Source organism: Nothobranchius furzeri, chromosome 9 (assembly GCF_043380555.1).
Source record: "Nothobranchius furzeri strain GRZ-AD chromosome 9, NfurGRZ-RIMD1, whole genome shotgun sequence".
NCBI classification, from domain to species: Eukaryota; Metazoa; Chordata; class Actinopteri; order Cyprinodontiformes; family Nothobranchiidae; genus Nothobranchius; species Nothobranchius furzeri.
In genome coordinates this window covers 30,366,030-30,378,199 of record NC_091749.1, presented here as the reverse complement: position 1 = coordinate 30,378,199, position 12,170 = coordinate 30,366,030, and the positions used below count along the sequence as shown (strand labels likewise).

Sequence of the window (12,170 nt, the reverse complement as noted above, 5' to 3'; positions counted from 1 at the left end):
GTTTTTGCGCTGCAAGTTAGTTTCACTTGAATAGCGAATGGTGGCTGTGTTGATGCTAAAATCGTAAAACACTCGTAACAACTTGTGGCGCACAATTGTCTTCTGGGTAATGTAGTTTTCCGGTTACGTCGTGGTCTTGCGTCATATTTGGACAAATAGCTAGCTAGCTGGCAGAATCGTAACAGAAACGGCTTAGTATGTCGTAGTTTTTTTTTTTATATCAAACGGCTCCATACTGACTTGACAGGCAATGAAAATTTCGCTAGTTGTTGTGGAAAGGCTGGTCTCAGTGTTGTAGGTTTTTGCGTGGTGTTTGGTTTAGCTAATGTTACGCGGCTCAACTTGTCAGGTAATTTGAGTCACTTCGTAGTAATATGAAAATATTTAGTCACCCTAGCTAATCAACCAGACACAATAACAACTTAAACATTAACCATTAGTAAGCCAGTGTAGTCAGTACATGCTTTGTGTTGACCTGTTGACATGTAACTTTGTACAGATCTTTGTGTTTAACCAACATAAATGCGAGTTTTGGAAATCTCTGTCTGTCCACCAGGGATGGCGGGGCATATGAGCGCAGATGTCTCAGAATACCTGAGCCAGAACCCTGAGCTGGCCCAATGGATCGACACACAACGAGACTACTGCGAGAGCAACAAGCAGTGGTCGGCTCGGAGGGAGTTCATTCTGAGAAACATGGAGGCTTTCCCCACGGTGAAACCTGGGGTCCCTAGCAGCAGCCTGGACAGGCTGCTGTCTCTGTCCATGGTCTGGGCAAATCACGTCTTCCTCGGTTGCAAGTAGGTTGACACACCGACAGAGCTACACACAAATTTGTTTTTGCTTATACATGCAACAAAAAATATAAATAAATAAAATTAAATCATTGAATGCAATCAACAAAGTGCTGAAACCCAGGTTATTTTGGACTATTTGAATGGACTTTGCTTTTAAAATGACATTGATAAGTTGTTATCATCAAACTTCAATAAACTAAGGATGTACAGTACAGCTCATTGCTTAAGGTTATGCCCCCTGGTAGAGTACAGTTATAAATACACAACAAACCCCATCTGGTCTAAAAGCATCCAGATGGAGTATAAGGATTTGTACGTTCACTGAACACTTTCCATATCATGTCTTTTCATGTCTACTGCCCTCTTGTGTCAGATATACAAGTGCCAATTTGTTTTTATTTCTTACTGTTAAAAGTCAGAGTGTATCTTTTGCTATTCTTGTTTTGTTAGACATCCCCAATAGGAGTCTGTTCCTTTCTGAGCTTCTTTACTAAATCAGCCCAAATAGCTGTACATTACAGAGGAAAGGTTCAGCAGGCTTTGCAAATTGCAACGGACTGTAGAGTTGAAAATGATGTCTAACATCTGTCAGTTTGACAGTCTGTCCCGAGTTTTCACAAGACTGAATCAAGCCGTATTAAAAGAGCAAATGTATTGTGCAACACCTTCATAGTAAATAATATAACATAAAAAGTACTAATGCTTCTCTCTTCTAGACACAGAATCACTTACAATAGTAGTTTGATTTTGCAGAATAAATAAAAGTAGAGGCATCGTTGGTAAGTTACCATGGTTACCAGCTGAGACTCTTGAAAGCTGATGATGCACTCTTAAGGTTATCTCCACCATCTATTCAGTCAAATGTGTGTTTAATCGAATGCTTTGCAAGTAGGGCTGCACGACATTAGGAAACCTGCCATACACTATAACAGTGATTAATATTGCGATGGCGATATGACTTGCAAAAAACTTAACTACGGAACAAAAAAATACATTAAAAAAGTACAAAAAAATATTAAAATCAGAAAAGCAAAAGATGTGAGGAAAGAGAAAAAGAAAATAACCTAGATAAGACAAGCAGTGTATCCTGGGAAAAGCAGAAAGTAGCTAACTCAGGTTTTTGCAAAACCATCCAAATTAAGTGTTGTTCACCTAGGGGCCGGGTATCCAACCTATGAGAACCCATCTGATTGGCCAAATGGGCGAAGAGCTCTCTCTGGTTTGTTAAACACCATGCTTTCGTTTGATGGACAGAAGGCATTATGTGTAGCAAACATTTGAGCTGACCATTCATTGCGATTGTCTTCTGTTCTTTGCTAGATGCATGTTGCTCATGCTGATATCGTGATGACAATATATTGTGCAGTCCTATTTGCAAGTTCAGTGACTGCAAAAACAACACAAAGCAGATCATGACCTTGGGATTTGTTTGTGACTTTTTTGTCATTTGTTAGTTATCCACAGGCTGTGATGGATAAGATCAAGGAGATGGGTGAGGGAATAGTTGTCCAGGATGCTCCTGTCCACAAAACAGCAAAAGAAGGAATTATGGCCAAAGGAAAGCGGAGCTGTGCAGCTGGTAATGCAAGGAATATTTTTATTATCACCAAACATGTAAAGAGACACTTAAATTTAGCATTTATATTACAGCTTATATGATATATCTGCTTTTTTTGCATTTGAATGATAAACATAGTTGTTTTGAAAGTGTTTACATGATCTTGTATTTATAGCCTGTTGAAGTCATTCAGGTGACCTAAAATGTATTAGAATAAAATATGTATTGTGAAGTTAAATAATTGAAATAAGCATGGATAGAAGTTAACAAATACATATGTTTGAAAGGCTACATTGCTCTTACCATGTATTTTGTTTCCTTAAAGACTTTAAAATATATTTTGTCCCATTTAAATGTTTTGGGTCAGCAACGTTCTCCTATGAGTCCTGTAGACCATAAAGATATTTTTTAGGAAATGTGTGATGAGTTGTTTTTGCTCAGCAGAGATTTTGGCCTTGGAGCTCTTCCATGATACTATTTTAGCTCCCCTCTCATTCTTATTGTTGAATCATGAACTCTGACCTTAACCTGAACCTGACGAGGCTTCTGGGTTTTCCCGTTCTTCGATCTCTTTAGAACATGACATGATGTGCTGCTTTTTAGGACCTTCATCTTACTCCATGTTTGTCACTTACTTCTTCAGGTCTATGTTTTCGGGCCAGTGTGTGAGTACTGAAACTCAGGTTTCACGCTTAATCACAGTTAATGTTTATGACAGCCTTTTCCACATAGGACCGGTTTGGATTGCATAGCTTTGTCCACGTCTCACATTATATTATACTTTGAAAAGGAACCTGTCTGTGCAGTGTGGTTGCTTGCTACAAGTTTTGAATAGATTTGATAGTAAAATGTAGCCTGGCAAGCAAGACAAAATTAATATATTATTTAAAGTCTTTGCAAAACAAGAATTTGGTGTAGTTCACTAGGCTAAGTAAAATGTAAAGTGGGGTGCAAAAGTTTGGGCAGTTTGTTAATCTTCATGATTTTTCTGCATAAACTGTTGGTTGTTACGATATTCAGTTAAGTATATCATATAGGAGACACACACAGCGATATTTGAGAAGTGAACTAAAGTTTATAGGATTTACAGAAAGTGTGCAATAATTGTTTAAGCAACATTAGGCAGGTGCATACATATGGGCACTGTTGTCATTTTATTAATTCCAAAACCTTTAGAACTAATTATTGGAACTCAAAATTGGTTTGGTAAGCTCGGTGATAGGGCTGGATGATGTAGAAAAAAAGTATATTGATCTTTTTTTTAATATTGATCGATATCGATAATTATTGAAAAATATTTTAAATATTGTGGAAAATATATTTAACGTGAAGCCTTGGCCATTTTATTTATGTTTATGTATTTAGCAGACGCTTTTGTCCAAAGCAACTAATAATCGGCATGTTGCCTTTGAGGCTAACAACAACAAGAACAACAACCAACTTCCAGTCAGTCGTAGGTGGCAGTGAGGCAGCATGATGAATCATGGAGAGGAGGGAACAAGGAGTGAACAGTAGAGAGGGGGGACGGGTGCAGGGAAAACAATCTGAAGTTGTTTTTAATTTACCGGTCCGGCCCACTTGGGACTAGATTTCCCTCAATGTAGCCCCTGAGCTAAAATGAGTTTGACACCCCTGCCCTAGAGGCTAACAACATCAACAACAACAACATTGACATCAGTCATGGAGAGGAGGGAACAAGGGGTGGACAGTAGAGAGGGGGGACGGGTGCAGGGAAGGTGCTAGTTTAGAAGATGCTCTCTGAAGAGCAGGGTCTTCAGGAGTTTCTTGAAAATTGAAAAGGAAGCCCCTGTTCTGGTAGTGCTTGGTAGGTCATTCCACATTTGTGGAACGATGCATGAGAAGAGTCTGGATTGTCCTGAGCGTGGTGTAGGCACTGCTAGCCGACGATCCTGTGATGACCGCAGCGGCCGGGCCGAGACGTAAGCCTTTGCAAGAGGATTCAGGTAGATGGGAGCCGTACCGTCTCGGACTTTGTATGCTAGTGTTAGCAATTTGAATTTGATGCGTGCTGCTAGCGGTAGCCAGTGGAGCTCAATGAACAGAGGGGTGACGTGTGCTCTTTTTGGCTGATTGAAGACCAGACGCGCTGCTGTGTTCTGGACCATTTGAAGAGGTCTCACAGTACAGGCTGGAAGACCAGTTAGAAGGACATTGCAGTAAATGAGGCGGGAGATGACAGTAGATTGCACCAGGAGCTGGGTGGCATGTTGTGTTAGGTATGGTGTGATCTTTCGTATGTTGTACAGCGCAAAGCGGCATGAACGAGCAACAGAAGCAACATGATCTTTAAAGGTCATGTGTTCATCAATCACAACACCCAGATTTCGAACTGCCTTTGAAGGAGCCAGACTTAGGAAGTCATTTCGGATTGAGATATTGTGCTGTATGGATGGTTTTGCTTGGATGACAAGTAGTTCAGTTTTTGGTTTTGGATTTTAATTTTTTCTCCACCTCTTCTCGCTGCGTCATGTTCTGTTTTGCCTTGAGGGGGGAGGGTCTGGTGACACACCGTGCCCGAGCCTGTGGTTTTGATTGGTATATTGAACTATTGAATCATCATCCAGCCCTTCTCAGTAACCTCCTAAGCTAAGGCTCCAAGTGGCAGACCAAGAAAAATCTCAGATCAACAGAAGCAAAGAATGGTGAGAACAGTCCAGAGTCAACCCACAGACCAGCACCAAAGACCTACACCATCATCTTTCTGCAGATGGAGTCACTGTGCATCGTTCAACTATTCTGCACACTTTACACAAGGAGATGCTGCATGTGAGAGTGATGCAGAGGAAGCCTTTTCTCCACCCACAGCACAAACAGAGCTGCTTGAGGTTTGCTAAAGCACATTTGGACAAGCCAGCTTCGTTATGGAATAAGGTGCTGTGGACTGATAAAACAAGAACACAGCATTCCAAGACAAACATCTGCTACCTACAGTAAAACATGGTGGTGGTTCCATCATGCTTTGGGCTGTGTACCAGTGCAGGGACTGGGAATCTTGTTAAAGTTGAGGGACGCATGGATTCCACTCAATATCAGCAGACAACGACCCTAAACACTGCTCAACATCTACTAAGGATTCATGCAGAGGAACAAGTAGAACGTTCTGGATTGGTCATCTTAGTCCCCAGACCTCAATGTTAATGAAAACCTGTGGTGTGAGTTAAAGAGAGCCGTTCATGCTAAGAAGCATCAAACCTGAATGAACTAGAGATGTTTAGTAAAGAAGAAGGATCAAAAATACCTTCAGCCAGAATCCAGACTTTCATCGGAACCTATAGAAAGTGTTTGGATGCTGTTTTTTCTGCAAAAGGAAGATCTACTAAATGTTGAGTTCATTTCTTTTTTTGTGGTGCCCAAATGTATGCACCTGCCTAATTTTGTTTAAACAATTATTGCACACTTTCTGTAAATCCTATAAACTTAGTTTCATTTCTCAGACGTCACTGTCACTAAATTATATATTTAACTGAATATTGTAAAAACCAACGATGAAGGAAAATCATGAAGATTAACAAGACTGGCCAAACTTTTGCATCCCCCTGCACACCATGCATCTCTACACCAATCCAGCTTGTTAACTCTAACGCATCATTGCTGCAGGGATTTAAAGTCTTTATATTACACAACAAAGGCTTGAATCTGTTGTTTTTGTGCAGTAAACAAAGTTGTCATTCACAGAGGGTGATGCTGACAGTGGGGTAAAAAGAGCTAGAAGCGCCCCCAATGAGGTTGACAGTCGACCTGCTGGGAGGACCACAGCGCGGCCCATGGGTCAGAAATGTGGGCCTTGTCCACAGGCTCCCACAGAGCATCAGCCCTTCTTCAACCGTCTCTACAAAGCTGTGGCCTGGAAGCTGGTCTCAGCAGGGGGCTTCGGTCCAAACCTGGACCACTTTGAAATCCTTCGGAGCTGCGTGGAGTCATGTAAACAGACCCTGACCTGTGTGTTTGTGCCACTGAAGGACATTGCAGGTCTCCCCGCGAGCCGTGCTCAGAAGGAAGGCCACGTGTGTGAAATCCGCTGCCAGACGGTCTACATGGGCACAGGGTACGGGCGGGATGAGCCTGCCGCCAGAGCCATGGCCTCCAAAGAAGCTCTAAAAGTCTTTCAGGGGAGAAAAGTGACTGTGAAGATCTGCAGGCGGAGGTACAAAGGAAAAGACATGGAGGACTTGATGCTCCTGGATGAACAGCCTCGGAGTCAGGGCTTCCCTCCGGCTCTCAGCTACCCTTTTCAGGACGAGCAGCTGGAGGACGGTTCTTCATAGAGGTTGTGGAGATTTGGCCTGATCTACTGAAGGAATTCGTAAATGTTGGGACCAGACTGTTATCTAGTTAAACATCGTAGTTAAAGCTGAGGTTCACTGGAGCGTCCTGATGTGTTTCCAGATGTACTTTGGTTCCATAACGCAGACAAATATCTTTGCTAGACCACCAAAACAGGAGAACAGCCTTAAATCTGCAAAAAGAAAAACCACATCTAAACACAAGTCAGATTGTGTGTAGCATCGTTTAAAGTTTCACAATAAAGGCACAATAAAACGTCATCAGAGGACAACATTTTTGGTGAATTAGTCGCCGCTCAAAGGCTCACTGCTTCACACCAACAGCTTATTCCGCTTCCTGGAATAAACTAGCTAGGTTTAGTTTCATTTAGCTTTCCTTACTGATAATTGATGAGTACATTGATTCACACAGACTAATAAGTTATTTTCACAGATTTGACGACCATTGTGCTGTAGGAGTGCATTAACGGTTAGAGTATGACTCCACTGAAGACATGAAATGAGTTTTTGTTGTGACTAGATCAGTGTTTGTTTGAGAGCAGTTCCCATTAACCCTTACATACCAGGGTTGTTCCGCTTACCATCGTTCTCACCAGTGACCTGCACGTTAACTGGGTTTGAGCAGGGCTGGGCCGCGTAGAGGTTTTCTAGTGCCAATATTTCTCTTTTCTGTAGGTTATTTTTTACCTAAAAAGGAAATTGATGGTTTAAGCATTTCTAATTTGTATGTTTTTGTCATTTCAAATATCCTGTCATTGGAAAACCTTGTCAGCCATAACCTGAGCAGTAATTTGGAAACCGGTGACGCAAACACAATCCTGTAATGAAGTGTTTGTCGTTTATTTTGCGGTGTTCGTTTTTCTCAGATCCCTTTTGGACAGCCGTAGCTCTCTCACTGTACACTGATCTAAAAGCTGCCGCTTTTATTGAGTTTTGTTGTTAAAGTTTATTAAAAATAATACCATTTAAGAAGTTTAATATAGAGCAGCGCTGATGTAAGGATATTGTTTTAGACACTGTACAGTTCTGAGTTGTTCAAGTGCTGCTGCAACATGTAGTTTGTGTTTTCTGTCTCAGTCTGAGTTGAAGATGCTGATGAAAGGGCTTGCATTGAAGTGTGTACAACTGTGCTCTTTCATGTTGGTGTGTGTTTACAGCAGTGGTCCTGTTTCTATATATTTTTAAATAAATGATTAAAGCAGAAAATGATATATATTTTTTTCTCTTTCTCATTTTTTATTAATGGTTTATTTAAAAGGGTTATGTCACACATTCTAGGTGCTTCATCATGTAAATGCCCAACATCTTTATGACAACCTGAGGTTGCACCGCATTGCTCATTTCCTGCCTCCTCTCTGCCTTGATGGCAAATGCTCAGCACCTGTGCGCCACGCCCAAGTTCACCGTTCAAAAGGAACGCCACACTGTGTCTCCCCTGTTTTTTTCTCCAATCGTTTCCTTTGATTCCCTTGGATGTATTGTGCTGGAGAAAGGGTCAGCATGTGGAGCGTCTTCCTGTGACGACGTGGATTCACCTATCGTTCCAGAGGAGAATCTAATGGGCCATTCCCATCTGTACCGGGTCGGCCCGGGCCGGGTAGCCCCAGTGGGCCCCAGCCTGGCCCGGTTGATTCCACACATCCTTGTCTTAAGCCCATGTGGGCTGATTCTACCCACCAATCAGAGGCTTGCTCTAATGGAAGGTGTGAATTTGCTGTCAGCAGTGGGTGTGTTGGCCCTGGTTGACCTGAAGCAGACCCCCTCGAGAAGAGGGCTGAGAATGAGCCTTGGTTGGCCCGGAAAAATACCAGGCCACCCAGATATGTAAACAACCTACGCTATCCGGCCCGGGCCGACCCGGTACAGATGGGAATGGCCCATTAGTCCTCTGAGCCGACCAAACACCAACCAAAATACTTGGCGTGCCTGTGTTAAGTCCTCGAGACCTAAGGCTAAGGGCTAAACAAGTCTGTCTTTAGAGTTTCTGAATTGTGTCCTTTGTCCTGCTAGAAGAATCATTCACACCCCTGTCAAGTGAGAGAGTTCTGGTACAGATTATTTCTTTTACAGGTTTCTTTTTATGTTTGAATGTATTGTGTTTAATGTAAATATATTTGTTTTGTGTCATAGCTCCTTATTCAATGGCAAAGACAAAAGAAGATGAAAAGGAAAATTAAAATGGAGCTACACCAAAATCAAGGACAAGACTGCTGATTTGTCTTCATGGACTGTGCTGTACTCCTTATTCTGCTGGTTGCCTACACTTTTTATAGAAATCGAGGGTGTATACAAAATCATTTCAAGTATATGTCCTTGTGTGACAGGAAAACTGGGTTCAAAGCTAATTTCTTAAACACCATAAGTCAGGAGGGAGACCTGACTGGCACCCCATAAAACGAACTAAACCAACCCAGAAGAGAAACCGTTACAATCTAACCATATGATGTCTCGATCCTTAATAGGTTGATCATGTTCAGGTAAGAAGACCACCGCAAACATATTAGAAATAAATTATTTTAGGTAAAAATGCTATCTAGTATTGACGGGCTGGCCAAACATGCACAACCCCAATTAACCTCTTTCAGATTAAAATAACTAAATCCTGGAGGGTGCTTGAGCACCTGCCCCTTCAACGCTCTCTGCTTGGCCCTGATTTATAGTAAATGATACAATATGAGTGAAATTATACTCCCTGAACAAAACAAACATTGTAGAATTTGCCTTTAACATGTGCCTCTGTAGTTGCGGCTCCTGATTCATACCAACTTCTACTTGAGGTGCTGATCTGGATTTTTACGGTTCTGCATGATGATGCACCCTCACATGTTTCTGTATGTTATCACCAGGACCCTGATGTCACATGATCATGGTTCAGACCTAAAGAAGGCAGAGCCCTAGGAAAGGAACCCACCTACAATAGATGGACAAACTTCAGAAATGCAAAGGATGAGTGTGTATCCGGTCAGTTATCTCAGTACATTTGCTTAGGCTTCTGAGAAAGCCTCAGCTGTCCTCTCATTAGACTTATTATGAGTCAGATCCTTATTAAGATGGACATGAATCGCATAGATCATAAACAACCAGTCATTTGTTTCTTTGTGACATTCATGCATGATATCCTGCCCCAGCTGAACAATTGTTTATATGAGCAGGATGTCTCCAGGCCCAATTATCACAGCTGACTGGGCCATCATATCTGCACTCATTTGGACTCCATCAGTACTTGTGAACACAAGCATGAAAATCATCTTCCCTCCTAACATGTTGTCAACAAAACAGACTGTTGCTTGGGATTTGAAATCAGTGTTTTTCCTGCAAATTAAGATAAATCTAGCTTTATATTAACCTCTGGAGGGGTCAGTTGTTGCAGATTTGCAACATTAAAACCTACCTACCTGGTTACTCCACATACGTACTTCATGAGCATTTTTTTAAACTCAGAAGTACCCCTGAAGGAATTAGCTGTTCGTCCTTTTATCAAAACTTATTTTGAGCCTGAGAGGGTTGAACATCTCAAAGACCCATCTTCAACAGTAAATATCACGATTCACCGCTAGAGGGCAGCAGAGTTAATAAGAAATAAAATGTGAGCCACTCAGTTCGTTTTCATGAAGGATTCGGCATTAACTAGCATTTTTATCTAGTGATATCTGCATCTTTTGGGCATTTTGGGGCATTTTAGTTTTAAAACATTTGTGTTTTGAAAAGCTGTGCATGATCATGTTGAACGTTTGATAAGTGGCTTTGTAAGATTTACGTGTGGTTTCTTTGTAAACTCCTGCTGATCTTCACTGTGATGTTCTTTGTTTGCAAAAACATGTTAACTAGTCTTTAGTGTTCGAAGGTTTTCTGTATTTGGGATCATTCAGACATTAGTGGTTATTTTGCGCTCAGCAGACGTTGCTATCAAAATCATAGGAGACTAAACAAGCACACTCTGGTACACTGGTAGGATGATGTTTAGAAAGGGGAGACAATAGACGTTCTAAGATCACTGCCCTCTTCAAAACCTCCTCTGATGACTCATGATGTCACAAAATCAGATGTTTATAGGTGTGGTTTACTAATTTATTCGAAACATTTGCAGTGTTCTTTAGTGTAAATCAATGCCTTATTAGCCATTAAAAAAGCTGTAATGCTCCTGTTCTGAGATGCAGAGGTGGGTTGAAAACAGGATTACTCATTATTATTAATGATATGTGCACACCTTGCTTCTGATTGGCTGACAGAACGCATTCAGCCATGTTGCAAAGTCACAAATTCGCACTCTCGTCTCGCTGCACAAAATCAAAAAAGCCTTCCTGTTGGTGGCTGGGAGCCAAGATGGGTGAGGCCATGAACGCAAACTCACAGTGTGACATCACAGTGTAAGGATTTTCAATTCCTGACATTTCACCATCTATTTTCTATCAGAAGCTAATGGAAGGGATCCGTGTAGAAGACTGTTTTCATGTTCAGCCTGCATGAAAACCTCAGAGTGACATAACAATCCTAAATAATCATTTTAAAATGGTTTTTCAGTCAACCACACCTTTAAAAACTTCTAAGGATGAAAGGTGAGGTCAGAGATGTTGGAATTCGTCAGATCAGAAAAACTGCCCTTCCTGTGAATCACAGATTATTATCAAAAATTATAAAATAAAATGAAGGGCAGACACTAAGAAGCATGCGACTGTGTGCAAAAAGGAGTTCTACAGAGGAAACAAACAATTCAACTGTCATGGTTGTTATTTGTTCTGCGTAGAAAGTCATGCAGCTCTGACCAAAGCCGGAACCATGACTGCACAGTGAAGTGTATTTAAGAAAATCCCGGATTGTTTTAAAGGAGACATTTGACTTTTTTAAGAGTAGAAAAGGGTAGAATGCCTTCTCTGGGTCAGGGACGAGGTCCTGCCTCAAGTGAAGGAGTTTAGGTATCTCTGGCTTGTTCACGAGTGAGGGAAAGCTGGAGCGCTAGATCGATAGGCGGATTGGTTCTGAGTCTGCAGTGATGTAGGCGTTGAACCGGTCTGTCGTGGTGAAAAGAGAGCTGAGCCGGAAGGCAACGCTCTCGATTTCAGTCAATCTACATTCCTACCACTCATGTAGCATTAAGGATTGACTGTGTAAGGGCTTAATTTGCATCTATTTAATGAACCATAAGACATGAGATTTCATTGTAAATATGAAATCAATCTTATGGATCTTTGGGTACTTTTAACCAGAAGATTGGAACTTTTTATTGCAGGGATTACGTAACACTTCGTATTAACTGAGAGACAACAGAAGAGAGAGTCACCTTTAAAATGTTTAAGATTTATTACTAAACCATTTTAAACAAGACTAACTCTAAACTCTAAGTGATGAATGGATCTTGGTGTGAATGAGACGTGAGATGAATGGTGTATGTGTGAGTGATGTTGCCATCAGAACTCTCGTATCCGGAGAAGCAAGTCTGAGTGGGAAGTGATGTTGTGCTTTTAAGCTATGATCGGAGTTTCATAAACACACGAGACGCCATTTTGTCGCACC

At 41.4% G+C, this 12,170-nt stretch overlaps 1 protein-coding gene across 1 annotated transcript; it reads left to right on the top strand.

Annotated features, from left to right (window-relative positions):
* The first annotated feature begins 3 nt into the window (after positions 1–3).
* On the top strand, positions 4–7,874 carry cdkn2aip (CDKN2A interacting protein). The gene is made up of 4 exons (XM_015953982.3): positions 4–349; positions 557–800; positions 2,252–2,376; positions 6,052–7,874. Exons 2-4 carry the CDS (start codon positions 559–561, stop codon positions 6,639–6,641), a joined length of 957 nt encoding a protein of 318 aa, XP_015809468.1. The 5' UTR covers positions 4–349; positions 557–558; the 3' UTR covers positions 6,642–7,874.
* The last annotated feature ends 4,296 nt before the right edge of the window (positions 7,875–12,170 follow it).

What these genes read in the sequence shown, in the direction of transcription:
- cdkn2aip (XM_015953982.3), top strand. Translation starts at nt 559, where the DNA reads ATGGCGGGGCATATGAGCGCAGATGTCTCAGAATACCTGAGCCAGAAC. An exon ending in CACGTCTTCCTCGGTTGCAA is followed by an intron (nt 801 to 2,251) that starts GTAGGTTGACAC and finishes GTCATTTGTTAG; the next exon opens with TTATCCACAGGCTGTGATGG. An exon ending in AAAGCGGAGCTGTGCAGCTG is followed by an intron (nt 2,377 to 6,051) that starts GTAATGCAAGGA and finishes TGTCATTCACAG; the next exon opens with AGGGTGATGCTGACAGTGGG.